The sequence below is a fragment of the Candoia aspera genome, chromosome 1 (genome assembly GCF_035149785.1).
Source record: "Candoia aspera isolate rCanAsp1 chromosome 1, rCanAsp1.hap2, whole genome shotgun sequence".
Lineage (NCBI taxonomy): Eukaryota > Metazoa > Chordata > Lepidosauria > Squamata > Boidae > Candoia > Candoia aspera.
Window position 1 is genome coordinate 48,573,748 of NC_086153.1, and position 20,406 is coordinate 48,594,153.

Below are 20,406 nucleotides of genomic sequence, written 5' to 3' on the forward strand. Positions count from 1 at the left end.
TTAAAGCGAAGTCCAGAAGCAGTCCTAAACTGAACTTCAAGCAGGGAATTGCCTCTTGTATAGGTTGAATTCTTATTCCCAGGTTAACTGCTTTAAATATCATTATCAGATTATATTTCAGATGGTTAATTCTCACACAGCCCAGTTGTGATTTAGGTACTAATTTAGTAGCTCCTTGAAGCATGATGGGAAAAAAAAATAGAAATGTGCATCTGTTGCATACTGGTCACACCACACTTCAAAAGCCCAACAGCCAAGGAGTCTGATGATAGTCTTAATGTATGCTGCCTGGAGTCAATTTTTTCGTGAAATGGGCAGCCATATAAATTTGATGACTGACTGACCGACCGACTGACCGACCGGATAAATAAATAAATAAGACTCTGAATGAGCTCAAATGAATAGATTTGTCTATCTCTATGATACCAGTACCTGTTCTGATTTTCAGCCTCTGATTGTTCCCTAGATGAACAGAAGTGTGAAACAGAAATCAATTTTTAATTTAGCTGATCTTTGGATCTGGTGATAGTTGGAAAATAGTGCAATCACCTCTAAATATAGGATCAGGTTGCCAAGCAGGTTTTGGCTATTGTTGGTAGCAGACTAAACTTTTTGTTTCCATTTCCAAGATTTTGTTTGAAAATCTGCTGCATTCTCTTTATAATGCTTCTGCCTGATTGATTGATTGATTGATTGATTGACTGCAGCATTTATACCATGCTAAATTCAAACATATCTGTATTTACCATCAGTCAACTGCTTCTTAGGTTCAATATGCTAGTGCTGATGATAGGATTGCTCACTGGCTGAGGACCCTAGCAATGGCCCCGGATATTAAGAGGAAGATTTCAGCAGTTTCACTAATTCACTGGAATGAATGAAATTGCTTAATTGTAACTGAAAGTACTATTAAATAGGCATGAGAGCTTTTACCTCATGTTGCCATGAAATGACCAAAATATTTTGTGCTTGAGTCATTGGAATCAGTTTGCTCTATCACTAGGTGACTTAGAAAATAGAGAGGTGCAGAAACAGGCATCAGTCATAAATGCAGTGCAGGAAGTAATCAATTTTATATTTTACTCGTAATTTGGACCCCGTCAGTGTTGATATTTATGTTATCCTTGTGCATTTTTGTTGCCAAGGTAAAATATTAAAACAGCACACTTTTTCAGCATAAATGATGCCTGGATGGGGATTTCCTTCTCTCACCATTCCACTTCAGTACCTGAAAATATCACATATCTTGCTACAGGTTTTATTTTCAGATCCTGCTGATAATCACTCATGCAAATGTCAACTTTTGTTTTCTGAGCTTTCCATTCACTGTTCTATGATATGTGTGGATCCTATTGGCTGGCCCTACCATGGTATCCTTTTGCATGCTGCCCTGAATCTTTCAACAACTTCCTGCTATTACTGTTGAACAACCTCCCTATAATTAAGAATAACACTGTCCCTTCGAGGATAAAAGAGGTTCAGCTAAATGAGATTGTATCTGTTCATGTTATTGGCTGTAAATATGCATATGTCTTTCAATACACATTACTGAAATAGAGAAGATAAATAGCAAACCTGAAGACTGTAATTGTAAAATGTTATGTTATTGTGAGTATGGTTCCAAAGGAGAAACAAACATTGCTCTTATCCTAACTACTTATCAATCAACCCTCTTCTTATAGTTACTGGCCAAATTTTGTACAGTTAGATAGCAAAAGTCACAGGATGCAAGAATAGAAAAAAGGTAAACAATTTACAAAAAATTAAAACAGTCAACCACAATACAATGTGAATTCAAACACTAAATTACTAAAATGCTTAGGGGGAGAGAAAGCTAAAATGCTAAGAGATAAACAGTTACTAAAGAACTGAAGAAAATGACTAAAGGACGAGGCTACCAGAATACTAATGCTTAAATGCTACCCTACTGTGGTGGATTTCAGCGGTGCTGCTGGTTCTCAGGAAGGAGGGGTCACATTCCAAGGAGGTGCAGGAGATAAGTGGAGGCACAGTCCAGGAGGCAATGGTGGGAAAATGAAGAGGTTCAGGATAGCCCTGCCCTAGAGTCTCCCAGGTTATTTCCCCTTAGGTTAGGTAGGGTAGCTTTAGTCTGGCAAGATTCTGCCTATATGGTGTGAGCAAATAAAGAACTGGAGTTTGAATGGACTGAGCCTTCATTGTTCTTGGCCCAACACTTACCTATCCCCCAAGCATCCTCTTCTTCTTCCTCCTAACCTGTCTTCTCTTCTCTGCAATATCAGCTGATCTGTCAGACAGACATTGCCAAACAGAACGTTGCTGCTTGTCATGCAGCCTTGGAGTCATGATCCTCAAATAAATGCCTGAAATAAATATCTTAGGAATTTCCAGGAAATTCAGAGATTGTAGACATTACCATTTCTTTAGTCATATCTCTATAAAAAGAGCAATATAAAAGAGATATGGTGCAGATTCCACCACTCTTATTCCACAGGGACAGAGATCTCCATGCAGGGAACGTTCTTCTGTCCAGCTCAAGAATTTCAGAGGGAAGGAGACTGACATGCAACAGTAAATACTCTGTGTTCAAGGCAGAAGTCGAGCTCTCCTGGCCCCCAAGACTAACCTCTTGGATGGGGCCTCTCAGTGATGAGAGGTGTCAGGTGTTAAGTATCACCTCCAGGCTGCAGCAATTGAGGACAACCAGGAGAATGGGAGGGTCATGCAGCTGCTTCTTCCAGCAGTGGGCCTGAGTCCTCACTCAAAGTATCCCCTCTCACTCAAACTCACCCCCCCCCGAGATTTTCTCTTGTGCAAATAACGTCTGAGCTGTGTCTCTCTGCTGTGATGTATTTCTGCAGCCAGATATGGTAGTCCTACCCCACATGGTCACCCTTGTTGAACACTCAAGAAATAGAAATATTTCTCAATATATAAATAGATAAATGAATAGAAATTCAAGAGCAAGAACTAGGCATCAAAGAGAGCCCAGCAAGCCCTGTGCGCTTGCAGGCCCCAAAGTGTTTTTCTCCCTGCCTTCACTGTATTTATGCCATGGTCTGTCTTGTGGATGGGATTCTTATCTACTATATTTGAGGAAATTCTGCCACAATCTATCTCAGTAAGCCACATCTCAGCAGAGGGCAGGCTTATACCTTAAGATAAGTTCTACCCCCTTGTGCCAAATACGATGATATAAAGCTTAATCACAGCTGGAATAAAACTGGTTCCCCTGCTGTGGAAGAAGGACAAGTAGTTTCTGAATTCTTTTATGTGTTCTGAGCTGCATACAAAAAATAGCTTTCTGTTTATCCAAGGCTGTGTTTCTCAACCTCAGCAACTTTAAGATGTGTGGCCTTCAACTTCAAATCCACACACTTTAAAGTGGCTGAGATTGAGAAACACTGATCCAGGGAATGAAGATGATGGTGATTATAATCTTTTACATTCTTATTAGAGTTTTTGAATATACTAAAAATATAAAAAAGAAGAAAAAGAAAAAAGAAAAAGATTAAAAAAGAAGAAAATGAAAAAAGAAAGAAAACAGAATTATCACTTCTGCCCTTCTTTATATTCTTTATATATTTACACTTTCTCCTCCCTCTTTAACCCTTTTCAAATCCATAAATCATAAGATGATGATGATGATGATGGTGATGATGATGATGATGATGATGATGATGATACCATCCCTGGGTCATTTTTCTTGGTTTTATTTCTTGATTGTATCTCTGTCCATTGATGATTTGATGATTCATGGAGCTCTATTTATATTTGTTTCTTTGTTTATCAAATTTATATGGCTGCCATTTCACAAAAAGTGACTGTGTGTGGCATACAACAATTAATTAAACAATAAATACATAAAAACAGTCATTATTTAAAAATGTAAAAAACCACAAGGCACAAGAGAGAATGAATGTTAACCACAGTAATGGAGCCACCTCAAGATCTCACCGGTCCTCTGGGATCCCCAGGCCTGATGACAAAGCCAGGTCTTGAGGGAACATTAACAGGGATGGAGCTAATCTGACTTCCGGGGGAGAATGCTCCATAACGGCAGCATCATGACAAACAAGGCCTACCTCCTGGGATCCATCCGGTGTAGTTCCCTAATGGATAGAACCTGCAGCATGTCTTCTCTGCCAGATCTGATGGGACGGGCAGATATAATCAGGGGGAGGGGGTCCCTCAGATAACCTGGCCCCATGCCATGAAGGGCTTTTATTCACTTGTTGGATTTGCTAGTATTTAGATAGGAAAACTATCAGTTGCATCCTATCCTAACAGCAATATTCTCATGCTCTTAGAGCTAAGAGCAAGCAATTGGCAGTTAATTGATATGGCCTTTAGTTTTCCCCATGCTTTCTCCCAAGACATGTAGGCATTACAATCAATAAAACCAACATAAAGTACAGACCATGGATTTATTATATACTTCTCTACCTAATGGCTCAGCACAATCCTCTGGCATATTTTGTCTTTCCTCTCTAAAGCCCTTCTCTCCTCAGTGAGAATAGTCTCCGTGACAAACGAGTCTATCACCTTTTAGTATAAATGCCTAGTGTAAATCTTACTGACTAGGCTAACCAGTTTGATTTGCTGATAACTAGCGGCAGGTCTTTTCTTTCCTTCCTTAAAGTTTGGGAGAATTACTGTTAATTACCAGTCTTTGAGGACTCTGGCCATAGTGTCAATATAAGTACATAAATAAGTTAAAAATGGATGATTCAGGAAAAAGAAAGTTGCTATGTTCCTATTATTGCCAGCTTTTTTTTAATCCTATGGCACAGCAGTTCAGTGTTCGTGTTGCTTTTTCTTGCTGGGAAATCCTTGTGAGGTCCAGCAGCCAGATGTGTAGACTAATTGGTGGTTGGAGCTGGCTGACTGGAGGGAGCTGTTAGAGTGTTCACAGACCTCCTTTTATTAGTGTTGTTGGTTTTCGGCATTGCTGGTTTGTTAGGTGGTTGTTTGAATGGAGTTGATAGGAGGAAACTGGGTAAGAACATGGGTTGGCAACATGACTGTAGGGGGCTGGATTTCCATGAAAATGAAAAATGGGAGGTATGATAGTAGGTCTGGCCAAGCTGTTATAGAAGGGAGACCACAGTTTGGGCCGTTCCCCACTTCTGGGCCATACCCTACCAGTAGGTCTGATCACTGGCAGCCTTGGTCTTAGTAATTTTCACCATCTTAGTAAAGCGTATTCCTCAGTATGAAAGTCCAAAATGAATCTCCAATTGCATGTGACCTCCTTAAGACAAGGAGAAAAAAATAATACTGGATGCAGTCCTTTCAAAGTGATATGGTTTAAGTGGAATTGGACCTTTTTAGATACAGTATTAAATGTGAATCAGTCAACATAAACACAATGATGTTTATGAGCATATGCAAAATTTTGTTTTAAATCTCTCAAGGGTCACTTAAACTATGTTACTTAAAGTTGTTCAGACAAATCAGAATCAAACCATGAGCCATAATCTTACTTTGACCATTAATCGGTGTTCAACTAACCGGAGTTCCCCAAATACTTATTTAATGCTTTTAAAACTGCTTTTAATCAGTTTAAAAGCAGAAGCACATGCTTCTGAAAAGGAGAATGCAAGTTCATGGAACACCAGATCACAGTTTAGCATGATGTTCAAATCGCCTATTGAGTTCCATGGTAAAGATTTAAGAACAAGTTATCTTTCTCACTGAAATTGTATTAAAGTTCTAAACTTTGCCTGGAATATAATTCTGTTTGTTGATTTTAATGTTGTATTGACTTCTGTCTTACCTGTGTTGTTCTATGAAGTTCATTTAATAAATAGTAAAGAAATGTAAATGACTGGTAACAGGTATCAAATACAAATCTATATTTTTTTGATTTCTTTTTAGGGGGATCAGATATTGAATATTTTGACTTTTACAAACCAGTTGTGTGGTTCTGGATTCTGGTGGGCCTTGCATATTTTGCTGCTGTCTTGAGCATGATTGGTGATTGGCTAAGAGTTATATCCAAAAAGACCAAGGAAGAGGTAAGGATCTCCCAAGGAATTTGCAGAATTTTTTATTAATATTGTAACATTTTAATGAGTTTTGCCCCTTGCTATTCTCACAGATAGGCTAGATTGGGCATTTATATTTCATCAGTATTATTTGTTTAGTTATATATTTATTTATTGTTATTGATCAGGTTTTTAACCCCTCTGCAATCCAATAGATTCTTCATAGCTTACAAGTGCAATAAACAAAAATAAAGAATTTTTTTAAAAATGAAAATCCATAGAATGCACTAAACAAAGAGGGTCATGACCCAAATGCCCTCTAGAAGAGCTGGGTCTTCAACATCTTCTGGAAGGTGTCCAAGGTAAGTTCAAATCTAACCTCAAGCAGAGACCATTCCAACACTACCACCAAAAAACAACACTTCTAATTGTCTGCCCCTCTCCAACCTCCCAAAAGTGAGGAACAATAATCTGTTTCTCCTGCCACAATCGTAACTGTCAGTCTGACTTCTATAGGGAGATATGGTCCTGTAGGTAACTGGGCATCAAGCCATAAAAGGCTTTATAGGTTAACACCAGCACTTTACATTTCACTCAGAAGCTAATAGGAAACCAATGGAAGGTTTGCCATATAGGGAACATGTGATAACTGCTGGTGAGCATCTGAACTGCTGCACTTTGTCCCAACCAATTACCAGTTTGTTTTTAAAGGCAGTCCCATGTAGAGCACATTGCAATACTCTAGATGCCTAATGATAAGGACACAAGTCACTGTCACAAGGTCTTCCTCTCCCAGGAAAGACCACAGCTGACACACCAACCAAACCTGCATAAAGCCACCCCCCACAAGGCATGGTCTTCATCTACTGCTCTAGCAGGAACTATGAGTCCAAGAGGACCTCTAAGACATGGACCTACTTCTTTAGGGACACTATCTCCATCTCCAGAGTAATTACTAGGTCTACAAGAAATTCCCAATGTAGAAATGGCAATTCCATTTTACTAGGTTTTAATTTCAACTTGTTCTCTCCCATCCAAACCTTTATAATCTCCATGCACTGAAGCAGGACTTTGGTAGCATCCCCAGCACAGTCTGGGGTCATGATCTAAAGCTGGGTATCATCTCCAACAGCTAAATGACATCTCCCAGTGGCTTCATATAGAAGGAGGGAGAAAACTAAACCCTGAAGTACACTACAACAGAGCAACCACTAAGTTGATTTCTCCTCCCCTACCACCACTGACTGGAACCATTGATCAAGGCAGGAGTAGAACTACTACATGGCAATGTTCCCAGTCCCAACTACCACAGACAGTCCAGAAGGATACCATGGTTGATGGCAATGAGTGCTAATGAGAAGTTCAACAAGACCAGAATAGAGACACCAACTCTGTCCAAGTCATGACATAGGTCATCCACCAGAGCAACCAATGATGTCTCAGTCCCATACCCAACCCTGCATCCTGATTGATATGGGTCTGGATAATCCATTTCCTCTAGAGTGCTTTGTAGTTTGTCCTGAACCATCTTCACTAAAAAAAGGAAATTGAAAATCAGGTGATAGTCAGTAGTCCCCTTTTAAAGAAGGGACACACTATGGCATCTTTCAAGGACATCAGCATCATCCCTGTCCTGTTCAGACTATGAGGTGGCCAGACAGGATTATTATCAAAACAACTCTTTATTAAGACAACTATTTACAACAAATAGTCCATGTAATAAATGAGGTAATACTGGTTTCTGATCAAGACCACCCAGGCAACAATGAAAGAACAGGCGAGGCTGCAGAATCACACGGTGGCAAAACCACAGGGCAGGATTTGCTGACCAGAGCTGTGGGACTGGATGATTCTAGGGAACATGGCAAGGCTTGAACTGAAGGTGAGAGTCCACCATCTGGAACACCTACTGAACTGGGCTTGCATGTGGAGGCTAGGCTGGGCTCGACTGGATATTATAGGCAAGGCTGAAAACTGGAAGCAAGGCTGGACTGGACTGGAGACTTAAGGCAAGACTGTAGGCTTGAAACAAGGCTGGACTGGACTGAAGATGCAAGGCAAGGCTGTGGGCTTGAAGCAAGTCTGGACTGGACTGGAATTCCTAGGCAAGGCTGGAAGCTTGGAGCCAGCCTGGGCTGGACTGGAGATCCTAGGCAAGGCTGGAAGCTTGGAGCATGATGAAACTGGATTGGAGATCCTGGGCGAGGCTGGAAGCTTGGAGCACAATGAAACTGGACTGGAGATCCTGGCTGAGGCTGGTGGCTTGGAGCATGATAAGACTGAACTGGAGATCCTGGACTAGGCTGAGAGATATGAACCCCACTGGGAACGTGCTTGGAATGCGCTGAATGGCGATGGCAAGGTCTGGAACTGGATGCGAGACTGAGGTTGTTAGAATCGGCAGGGAGAAGATCCTCTGTGGCAGCAAGTGCAGGATACAGGTCCTCCACAGTAGGAAATGCAGGTGTTGATTCCCCTCCAGCTACAGACGAGGTTTCCAACACATGTAAGGACTCTTCCACTGGGGCTGCGAGCTCGAAGGATTGGTTGTCTCCAGCAGCTTGCTCTTTGTGCATCTGCCTTTTATGCTGATCCCTTGCATTCTTATTCCCTTCTGCAGCCAATCAGGCTGCTTTCTTTTTCTTGCGCTTTTCTGCACGTCTTTCATGCATGCTGATTGGAGGATTAAATCCTCCTCCGAAGACTGGCCAATCAGTGTCTGTAATTTCTTCTGCGCTGCTGAGTCATTTCTGGGTTTTGCTTTCCCAGTTTCTGCCTGGTAAGTTTCTGTTTCCCCTTCTGACTCAGAAAGAGTTTTGTTTTCTGAGTCAGAGGCAGGCTGAAACCTCACAATCCTCTCCTCAACGAATAATTAACAACCCCTTGGATGTAGGAAACTACTCCCCTCCAGATACCCAAAGATGCCAGGAAAGGAAAGGATCCAGCCAGCAGGTAGCTGAGGGTACCTTAGACAGTGCCCTATTTACTTACTCAGAGGAACCAGCCAAAAAGAATCCTAGATAATATAACTAAACAATATCCTAGTCACCACACCAGACCCTGCCCATGTGGAGTCCAGATGGGAGTGAATCTGAGTGACTTCACTGGTAAAATATTGTGCTAATTGGTCACAGGGGGCTGGTCATTGCTCAAGAGGGCATTGGCCACATGAAACAAGGTTGTCAGGCAAACTGCTGATACTGTAATGGAGGAGAAGAAGAAATACTTTGCCTCTTTTCTTGCCATAGGGTAAGCCTGAAGATTGGCATGTACCTATATTTGGTCAGATTCACTCTTACTCATTCTCCACCTGCATGCCAGAGATTGCTTTTGCTGCTTTAGCTCCTGGAGATCCTTCAAAACCCAAGGGGTCACCTGGTTTTGACCAAAAGAGAGATGCCAGTCAGGGGTGATCTAATCAAAAGGCTGGGCAGCCACTTCATACCAGTGATGAGCCAAGCCCTCAACAGATTCACCTGACAGATTGACAAGTGGAAACCAACCAGATCCATAAAACACATGAGTAGGATCATCTGAATCAGTCTGGCTTTATTGGAGGCAATGCATGGCTGTCAATCATAACTGGACCAGGAAGTGATCTACCTGTGTCAATGGTAATGTCCTTCATATCCAAACCATATCACTTAACAATTGCTCCAAGGTAAAACAAAGTTTAACATATCATCTACGTATGTTGGAGCACCTGGGACAAGCCCATGATTGACCTGGAGGCCATGAACTCCTCAGCTCTACCAGACCCAGTTTCATGTCCTGTCTTCAGCAAAGGAGGTAAACACTCAAGCAACTGGCAGTCAAGATGCAGGTGTGATGCAGGCAGTTGGGAGTGAGGCTTGCAGAGGTGCTGGGGAGAGAACACACTGTGGAAGGTAAAAATACCTTGAGGAGGAGAAATGAGGGGAGGCACAATGAGAGCTGATATGCGTGTGTTTGCAGCAAGGCTTGTGAAAGTGTCTCTGTGGCATGAAATTAGGCTATCTAAAAGATGATATTCTTCCTTACCAGCCCACCCAGACTTTAAGATGCTTGAGAAGGTCTTTTTATTTTATTATCACCAGCATCAAAGCTATATCCAGAGGCAATGCAAGACACACCTTCTCAATTACTTTTTCTAGGCTTTAGAACTTTCTGTCAAGAGAGATCAAGCTTTTCTTTTGTCATCCTTCCCTTAGCAGGGAGAAGTGTTGTTTTTTTTTTAATCTAGAGAAGTCTTTGGTGAAGTTTGGATTGGTGGTGAGAGGTCACCAGTTGCTTTACTGTTGGATTTTTTATTCTTATGTTTTAATGGTGTTCCACTATTTTTTACTGCTTCTCTTTGATATCTTCGAATGCTTTTTATTATCACAGGCAATGCAGATTTGAATCACTGTAATCACTGAGAATTTTCAGTTGATTTCAGAGAGAGATAGGGTTATTTCACACAAGGGTCAGCTATAAGTTATTATAATTATTACTCAAGGGGTCCCACAGGGAGAAGCAAGGGGAGGCAGGAAATATTAAGTGCATCATAACATCATCATGGTTTCTGCCAGGCACCTATGATACTACTAAGTCCATCTTCATAAAGATTTGTAAAATAAAGTTACAGAAACATTTTAGGGACTTCAGACCAAGCTCCAATGCTATCCCTGCTATCTAATGTTGACAATAGCCATTTTAATCTGATAGGTTTAGCAAAATCAACTAGTGTCAAATTCATGGCTAAGGGGGAAGGGAAGTTGAACATGGGTTTCTCCAGATCTAATCTGCCAGTGCAACTCATTATCTCTAAAATCCTTATGGGCAAACTTCTATGGAATGAAAAGGGGAAAGATTTTGTAAGATTTTTGCTGGGAAATAGGGGAAAGGTGAAAAAGCTTTTTCATGGCAGTTAAACAGTCTATGAAACAGGGCTTATTTAAAAAGTAAAAAAAATAATAATAATGGGCCTTATTCTTTCTGACTATTCCAGAAGAATAGATTGTTTTAAAGTATAGCTATGGACAGTACATACATATTCTTCTCTTATGATGAGAAATTGTTATTATGGTTTTCTGATATTCTATATCAGAAGAACACTGTTGTTTTTGAGAATAGCTATGGAACATAGGTACACGTTGTGACCCCAGAGCCATCCATGTGACTTTGGCTCCAAAAGCATAATGAGCTTCAGTCATTATGAAACGTCATACTCATCTAGGTGGATTATAAAATATAGAGTTTCCTTTATTTGGTTTCTGGGTTATTAGGCCTGGCTTAAATATATTGGGGAGGGGGGTACAAGAAAAAAAAGCCTGGAAAATTATCAAAGGCCACTGAGAAACTTGTATTTTCAGTTTCAAGAAATTCCTCTACTGGCAATCTACAAAACAAGAGTGGAGCAGCTTTGCTAGCCAAGCATCAAGTTGGCGCAAGAACCCTGCTTTCTAGTGACTCCATCTGAGTCATCTGTTTTTGAAATAGAGGCACACTCAGCAGTCTCTGAGATATTGAAAAAGCGATTTCAGAAAGCAAAGACAACACCTTCTCTGTTCTAGTCTTCTGCATGACTTATGTGACACAACTCTTCTTCCTAGTTAGTCTGATATAGTCTCAGGAGGATAATGGGAAGTTTTATTTTTAAACAGCTGATTCCAGAACTCTAGACAATGCATTACTCATAACATTAAGAAATTGCAGAAAAGGAAGTAAAGTACACTGAAGCCATCACAGGCCTTCGATAGTACACCCTGTCCTTTGGAGTACTGGAATGGCCGGAACCTATCTGTTTATTATTTTATTTAATTTTCCACTTATGACAGAAATGGTAGAAGGATATATAATTCTGCCTGATGAATAACTACTTGAAAAATGATCTGCATCAACCCTCTGGACTCACATATGCAATAAAATAGCTTTACTTCAGTAGAACATCTGTTTTATACTAAATCTGCTACTCATTCCACTCTGTCTGAATATCTGTTAAGATCACATAGTCATAAGGTTTATTTTATTTGTTTGTTTGTTTGTTTGTTTGTCTGTCACATTTCTTATAGCTGCCCTACTCCAATGGAGTCTGGGTGGAGTAGAGAACCCCCAAAATAAAAATCCATCAAAACAGATAAAACATAAAATCTCACAGACAGCCCAGACTAAAACGATCTTAAAAGCAACACAAATCAAACAAAACAAGGGCCCCCAAAATACAATAATACATTAACCTCAGGCCTGGGATCGAAGCCAGGTTTCTGGAGCTTTCTGGAGCCCTAGGAAAGAGGGCACTGTCTTTATCTCTGATTAATTGTATTGTGAAAGAAGAGACTCATTTATAGAAGAGTAAACCAAAGGAATAGTATTTGCAACCCAGTGACAAGAGAGCAAGAATATTTTAATACCTGCACTTAATCTATAACTTTTCCTTCCTTCTTCCAAACAAATTGTCTTTATAGAAGACATTAATGGAAACTTCCACATAAATTTCATGAGAATTCTGGCCTAAACTGATAGGGATGTGTAAGAATAGAGCCTGTTAAATCCCAGAATATTTGACTGGATTGAGCTCTTTTAGTCTAAGGAGACAACTGTTTCTTTGTTTGTTTTAGATATGAATGGGCCTCACCAGTCAAACTTTTTAATTAACTTGTTCATCTTGTAAGTAAAATTAATTAAAAAATAAATTTTTATGAACATGCAGATACAAAAGAAGTTCAGCCAAGTGATTAAAAGTTCCTCCAAAATAAAAAGATCTCTACAAATGTCTTGAAAGCTGGTCAAGTGTGTGTTATGTAGGTACCCTTAAGATTATTTCATAAAGGTGCTGTAACCATAGGAAATTCCCACTCTCTGCCATTACTGAATCTCCAATAGTTAAAGTTCTTGAAGCAAATGTTGCATTGGTACATCGAACCATATCACTTACATTGGAAAGTGCTCTCTGGACAATTAGTATTTTGCAGACTGGCTCCTAGATGCTTGAATGGTTGTCTATTAAAATATATTTTAGCAATTTTTTCCCTCTTAGTAGCAAAAATGCTGTCAACAGAATATGACCGCAAATAGTGAAATCCAGTTTATAATAATCAAAACCAGTTTATGCTGATGAAATGAGAGGAGGCAGTTCACCCTCCCTCTGCAGCCCTCCATGTACACTTTAGAGATTTGCTCCAGATGGTTCTCTCAGCTGCCAAATCATTTTTAAGGGTATAAAAGCTACAAGAGGGAGAAAAGGAGCAGAAAGTTCCCTTTCATGCAATACTGGAATCCACTCATTATCCAGCAATAATAATGTGTATGTTAAATGCAGACACAAATAATATTATTCCTATTCAAAACACGACAAAAAAGAAAGGTTCTAATGCATACTCTGGTATGTGGAGTTACAATTTCATTTACATAAAGGACTGGTATTTCAATCACGAAGCATCAGTTACTGAGTTACTGCCAGGCTACAAATTAAGATAAAATTGAGTGTAGCTTGAGAAAATGTCATACCTCAAGGACAAAAGAAGGCTGAACAGGCACTAAACATTTTATAATAGGAAGAAGAATTAAATTACAATAGTTTGTTGCTTATGTGTTCTGGCAGTCAGAAAATTACATAGTTCCCCACTCGTAACCTTTTGAGCTCCTGTCTTTAGCAATCCGTGGGAAAGTGAGCTGCATTATGAAAATGTATCGTTTTCTTTAAGTGCATTTTATTGGGAGTATTGGGAGTCCAGAGAATCTATCTGGACCATTATTATTGCAAACATCTGTGTTCAGATACAGGAGAGAAGAATGATAGATAGATTGATATATAATCACTCTTCAAAAAAGGATCTTACTGTTTCTTGTATTAATTATGTATTACTTAACATAGGGTTTATGGATTGCCTCTATTTAAAGGCATCTAGGGTGATGTTAAAATAGTTATGGACTATTTCAGTTCTAAATTAATATTACATAGACTACAGAGACCCATTGTGACAATACAAGTTGAGTCACTTAATTTACCATAATTTAGATGCCACTTTTGGAATAGTTAAATTGTTTGTGCATATCCAGAGAGCTAACTGGTCAGATGTAGGCAATTTTAGTTGTTGAGACATAAAACATGGACTTTTATACCGTGCCCTAGTCATTCTTGGTTGATAAGGAAGAATGATACTTTTTATTCTTTTCCTGCATCTTGGTCCTCCTCTACCACAAGGTTATGCTGATCATCAGCTGTTTTCTGGGGAGAAAAGGTTATTGGAAGGGCTGCTTACCTTTTTTGTGACCTAGCTGATAGTAAAACCTACAGAAGAGACATTTAAAGAGGTCTCCTTGTAGAGACTCACTGCCAGCTATCTAGGAAATGAAGTCTTTTCATTTCATTATTTGACTATGGAAAACATTCCCTTAGTTGTACTTGGCCCATTGCCATTCCCTCTACCTCTTGAAAAGGCTCGAAGTATTTTCTTCAGCCAAGTTTTTTTACCATTTTAGGATGATACTAGTGCCTTTCTTCTGCTGTTTTATTGCACACACACACACACACTCACATACACCACAAAGACATTTAATTGGGTTGCTTATATTAGTCTTATAAGTTATCTTATATTTTTACTATGTGCTTAACCACTTTGATCAACGTACTTGGACAGGAAGGTGTTTTATAAATCAAATAAATAAAACTTTAAGTTTCCTTTTAAAGCTGGCTAAAGCTTTAATACAAGTACTCTCTGAAGAGGCCTCATCTTATTTATTTAACTGAATTTTCAACCCACATGAGGACAACAAAATCCAGAAATTGGTATCTCTAGTATAGACAGCAAGGGGGAGGGGGGGAAAGGCTGTTTCATCATATTCTTTGATGAAGAATCTGATTTTTTTTAAAAGTCCAGTTTTGAAAATAATTGATGCATATGAGAAACTAGAGTACAAAAGAAATTTTCAGTACAATAAATATTTATTACATTATATTATTATTATTATTATTAAATTAAGACTAATCTGTATCTATCATTTTGATTTAGTCTGGAAAAGCAATACGAACATAATGGTCACTCTGTATTTAAAACCAAATGAGGTAGTCTTTTAATAAATGCTTCTTAATTCATGTCACTTAATTAAAAAAAAACGAAGCACATTTGCTTGTAAATGAATATTTTATGGTTATGTTAATTTATTTAAGTGTTTCTCATTTTTATAAAGAGATTCACTTGGAAATAATTCAATTAACAGTCTATCACTTCTTTTCTGGACGTAATGGACCATGAAAATTGGAACTGATGGAAATATTCAGGCTGTACATTTCTTTGAATAGGTACTTTGTTTTGTTGAAAATATGAATTGAAACCCTGGTAACTGAAGCTAGACACCTCACTGAGGAAAAGAGGCCTCAAGAATCTTGGATAATTTATTTATTTAATTTATATGCCTCCCCCCCCATCTCATATGCATGACCCTGGGAAGCTAACACTTAATGATAACTCTATAATGATAGAGAGAGCTTTGATTTGGGGACAAAGAAGGATGAAAATGTTTGGATGGGATGAGCTCTTGCTTGCTTGCTTTCCACGAGGATATTTGGAGACTATGTATGTATGTGTTACAATATATATCACCTTTCCTCCAGTGTACACTCCCTCCTTCAGTTTTTCCATAAACAACTTGGTGCGGTCAGCTGTTCTAAAAGAGAGTGGTGGGCCCAAAATCATCCAATGAAGTTCCATAGCTGAGGATGAGCTTGAACATCCCTCTCCCTGGATGTAGCACAATACCTTAATTATTCCACAAGAATATTGGCATCTATTCTTGCAAGGAAGGGTGCTGCTCTCATGCTTCTGTTTAGAATGATAGGCATATGATATACAGTTGTAATCGAAATTATTCAACCCCCATTGCAAATCAGGTTGATTGTCAAAATGTACAGACTTTCAGCTGTTTGCAATGAATGAATCAAACAAAAGCAACTGAAATAGCCAGCCAGCCACAGGAATTTCATGTGTTCCAGCTCAAGCACACCTGGTGCAACTAATGAAGTCCTTGATTAGTTGCATCAGGTGTGCTTGAGACAACACCTGTTTTGCACACTGTATGTGTGCTGTTGTGACAGATTCTATTCAGGAGGTTGAATAATTTTGAGACTGGAGAAGTCAGTATAAGTTGCATTTTCAGTTGAATTTGGGGACACCACTTGAAGCGTTCATTGTGGTGAGCTATTTCAATTGTTTTTGTTTGATTTGTTCATTGCAAACAGCTGAAAGTCTGCACATTTTGACAATGGGGGTTGAATAATTTTGATTACAACTGTATATCATATGCCTATCATTCTAGGGGTGGGAAATTCCTAGGTTTCTTGTTGCATCTTTAAATAATTCTAGGTTTCCTTTCCTATCTTTAAATCATCCTCATCATTAAAATGTACTAATGATGATAACAGATGCAATATTAGAAATAAAAATAAATGTATAAATTCATTTTAGTAGAACCACTTTCTTTTCTGGAAAATTTACTTCTGTAAAACTACCGCCCCCCAGCAGAGTATTCTAGGTTTCCCCAGCATGTTCCATCTCCTGAATGGTAGTTTGCCACATAATTATTAATTAGGATGATTCGTTTAAAAACAATTATGACACAATTTAAATTTAGGAAAAAGTATTATCTGAGTAGGACTGGAGAAAGAGACTCAAAGTCCTTCTCAGCTGTGAAGCTCCGTGAAGGACGGGGATCAGTCAGGGCCCTCAGATTAACTTTCCTCACAGGATTGTTATGCAGGGAGAACTTTGATTAAATAAAAAGTACTTGAATAAAGCTGCAATAACAGGAATTTTAAAAAAGTTCTCTCAAAAATTACATCTGACTAAAAATTACATCTACTCCTGTTTTGAATGAGTTAGGGTTGAAATCAGTAATTTCTTGATTTCGGTTGTATTTTTTCTGTGCTAGCATTTCTAAAGATACTGTGAGTTCTTGGTCTATTAACGGTAGTAAATAAAAATGCTATCTCAAGTAGCTACCCTATCTCCCCGACAGATGGACAAGTCCCCACCCCCCGCCCATTACCTATAAATCTGGCAGGAAGTTTGCCTTGTATTCCCTGAGAAGGATAGAAGATGCTGCTGCCAAGTCCCGTTGGATAAGATGTGCAGACAGCTGCAGACCCTCTGACTGGAAAAGCATGGGTGTTTGGGGGGACACAGCAACCCTAGGAAGACCTTTAACTCTTTCTGCAGGGGATCAACAAGCCTTCACCCTCTCTTGGGTTCCTTCCCTGGCAGTTACTTCTTCCCCCAGCTTTGTCCTCCTCTTTCTCTTTGCTTCCTGTTACAGTTTTCCTTTCCTCTTTCTGCAATTCCAATGTGTCCACCCTTCCCCCCACTTTTTTTGCACCACTGGAAAGAAGGAGGGAAATGTGTATGAATGTACGCTTATGTATCTGTTTGTGAAAGAGTGGTTCATGCGTGAGGGAATAGTTCATATACGTAAATAGGGATTATTTTACAAATGGAGAATAATTTTATAGGAAATTATTTTTAATCAGTAGTTATTAATTTCATTAATATTAATTTTTCTTTTTTCCTGGCTTTGGCATGTTTTGGAATATAACTTTTGGAAGGGGTGTGTGCATAGATACACACTTGCAGACATGTACAGCATACAGGTAGTCCTCACTTAGCGACCACAGTTGGGACTGGCATTTCAGTCGCTAAGCAGAAAATCACTGCAATAGGTTATATTCGGTCATTAAGGGAATCACTTAAGTGAGACATCATGTGACCGCACTTGTGATTTTACTTTTGCGTTCTCCATTAACTCTGCTTGTTGGAAGCCTGTTGCGAAGCATGAAAATGGCAATCATGTGACTGTGGGATGCTGCAACAATTGTAATGTGAGGACTGGTCACAAAGCTGTCTTTTATACCTTTGTAACTTTGAACAGTCACTAAACAAGGCAGTTGGTAAGTGAGGACTACCTGTATGTGCACAAATATACAAGTGTGTCACACATGCCATTATGGGGAGAGGGTCATCCAGCACTGGTTTCAGCTGAGTAAGCAATCCTGTGTTAGCAAGGTGGGCAAAGCTGTGTATTACACAGGATTTGTGTGTTTAGAAAGTTTCTCTGTCAATTCTTCTTTGGAGGGGGGCCATTTTAGGATCTGGGGATTCTTCCTTTCAAGTTAATGTCATAATGAAAATCATCCAATAATGTCACTGAACTTAATTAGTTAAAGAAATGTTTTTCTCATATCATTATATCAATCCTCTGAGCCATATATGTATCAGATTGGAAAACGTTAGTGTCAGGAAGCATCTTATTCTAGTGTATTGTAAGTTCCGCGTTATAATGTTACACTGCAGTGGAAGAAGAAGCTGGCAATTGTTCTGCTGACTTGACTAAAACTGTCACTTGCGTTAATCCTCAGTTGGAACTGGTACTAAAAATAGAACTGCGACAGCTGACATTTTTCTTTTAAAAGCCCTCTCCATCTAAATATAGAAAGGCCTATGTTGGCTCTCGCAGGAATTATTACACGCACAAGCCGGAGTATCCATAAATAACCATGGCATCTCCCCTGGTAACAACACATAACATGCACTCTGGATTGCTGGGAATTCAGCTCCCCTGTCCAGCTGGGACTGTCTCAGCTGTCAAGCCTTAATTTTTAAAAGCAATTCCACCTCACTGGCCTATATAGCATTATAAAAAGAGCTGTGAAGTGTTTTAGAGGCAGAGGCCTTAGCTGTTGCAATGTGTGCCCTTTTTATTAGATGAGCAAGGAGGCAGCTCAGTCCTTGGACTGGAACAAAATAGAGATTAATGAACTATCCAAGGAAATGGCCAAGGGACAGATGATCTCATAGAAGGGGCAGTTGCTTGCTATCAGGTTTGGAACACATTTTTTTTTCCTGTTTGCAACGGTAGCTACATACACCACTTTTAAAAAATGCATCGCAAAACACTGACTGTCTCCCTTTCCTTCTTCCTCTTCTTCCCACCTGGTTCCTTAGGTGGGAGAGTTTAGAGCTCATGCAGCGGAGTGGACAGCCAATGTTACGGCAGAGTTCAAAGAAACCCGCAGGAGACTGAGCGTTGAGATCTATGACAAGTTCCAGCGGGCTACCTCCATCAAAAGAAAGCTGTCTGCAGAAATGGCAGTGAATCACAGCCAAGACCTGACTCCTTGCAAAAGAACCTTGTCCGTCAACCACCTCACCAGCGAGAAGGATATCTTACCTGCCATCACAAAGACAGACAGCATTTATATGAATGGCTTGACTCCTCACTGTGCAGCTGAAGAAATTGCTGTGATTGAGAACATTAAGTAGCAGTGACTTTGAATCCTGATCTTTTAATAAGAAGCCACCTATGGTTTAGACTTATCTTGTAGGTCCTGATTATTTTCCCTCTGTCCATAACCGATGCCAATAGCATTTTTAAAAAATCATATGCATGAGTTCCAACCGAAATCTGCCCACAATATGGATTCAGAGTCGTCATTATATTTCCTGAAAGATACAAGATGAATGGCACTTTGGTCATTGACAAATGCTGGACCAAGCAATGTTCAATGCCTTTAAAAAAAAAAAAATGGTGCCCAGACTGGTTTTTGCTTTGGCTTTTTTTTTTTCCCCATCTCTCCTGTTGTGCCACAAAGTGTTAAGAATGAATAATGCTGGTTTAGGTTAACAATGTAGCTTTGAGAGATCAGTCCTTAAACTTTTCAGGGTCTACCATGCCAAGCCTAGGAATGGACCATACATGGACTACAATCTATATGTAAATGGCAAGAAAATCTTATGCAGCCTTTTACCTAAGAAATTTTTGTCAGTGCCTTATCTTTTAAAGAAACAGAACCTCTATAACTTTCATATGGGTTTTTGTTAGTTTGTTGGTTCTTGCATGAGTACTATATCTCATGTTTATATTTCCTCTTGCCCTCCCCCGAATCATGTTTTAAGGATGTCTAAAGCCAAGGATACCAGCGTTAAGAAATATGCCAAATCAAGGACATCAAAACGCCACTTCTAATCTAGCTTTACAGGCACTGCAATTATAAGGGTTGCAAAAGGTGTCCCCTATAAGTTTTGTCTTTTTTTTTAAAACTCAGGTGCAGATAATACATGTACACTCAACTGATATGTAGAATTTATAGATCTATGTCAGGTCTCATTACTTAAACTCTAGACAACCTTTCATACCCATGCACCATGTACCAAAACTCTTCAGTTTTGTATTACTGAATTATCTGACAAGAGATATAACTTGGTGCAATAGATTCCTTTGCATATAAAGAATGCAGAACAATCCTGAGTCAGCAGCAGATCAGTTACTAGTAAATGCAGTGCTGCTGGCAGGAAAGGATTCATTTCTTTTTCTCTGTTTGTTTTAGCTGGGTCATGCTAGATGCTCACTTAGCACAGGGATCGTGCCTGCTGGATTGCTTTCCTTGAATGTTACATCCTACACTTTTGCCCTCTCTGCAGCTGGGAAT

At 39.4% G+C, this 20,406-nt stretch overlaps 1 protein-coding gene across 1 annotated transcript in view; it reads left to right on the forward strand.

Annotated features, from left to right (window-relative positions):
• The window catches only part of KCNK2 (potassium two pore domain channel subfamily K member 2), an 88,690-nt gene extending 68,568 nt beyond the window's left edge, over nt 1–20,122 (forward strand). Inside the window, exons 5-6 of the mRNA XM_063290136.1 lie at nt 5,860–5,999; nt 18,923–20,122. Coding sequence (XP_063146206.1) covers nt 5,860–5,999; nt 18,923–19,240 — 458 coding nt within the window. The 3' untranslated portion in view covers nt 19,241–20,122. The remainder of the gene's footprint in view (nt 1–5,859; nt 6,000–18,922) is intronic.
• Nucleotides 20,123–20,406: the final 284 nt, after the last annotated feature.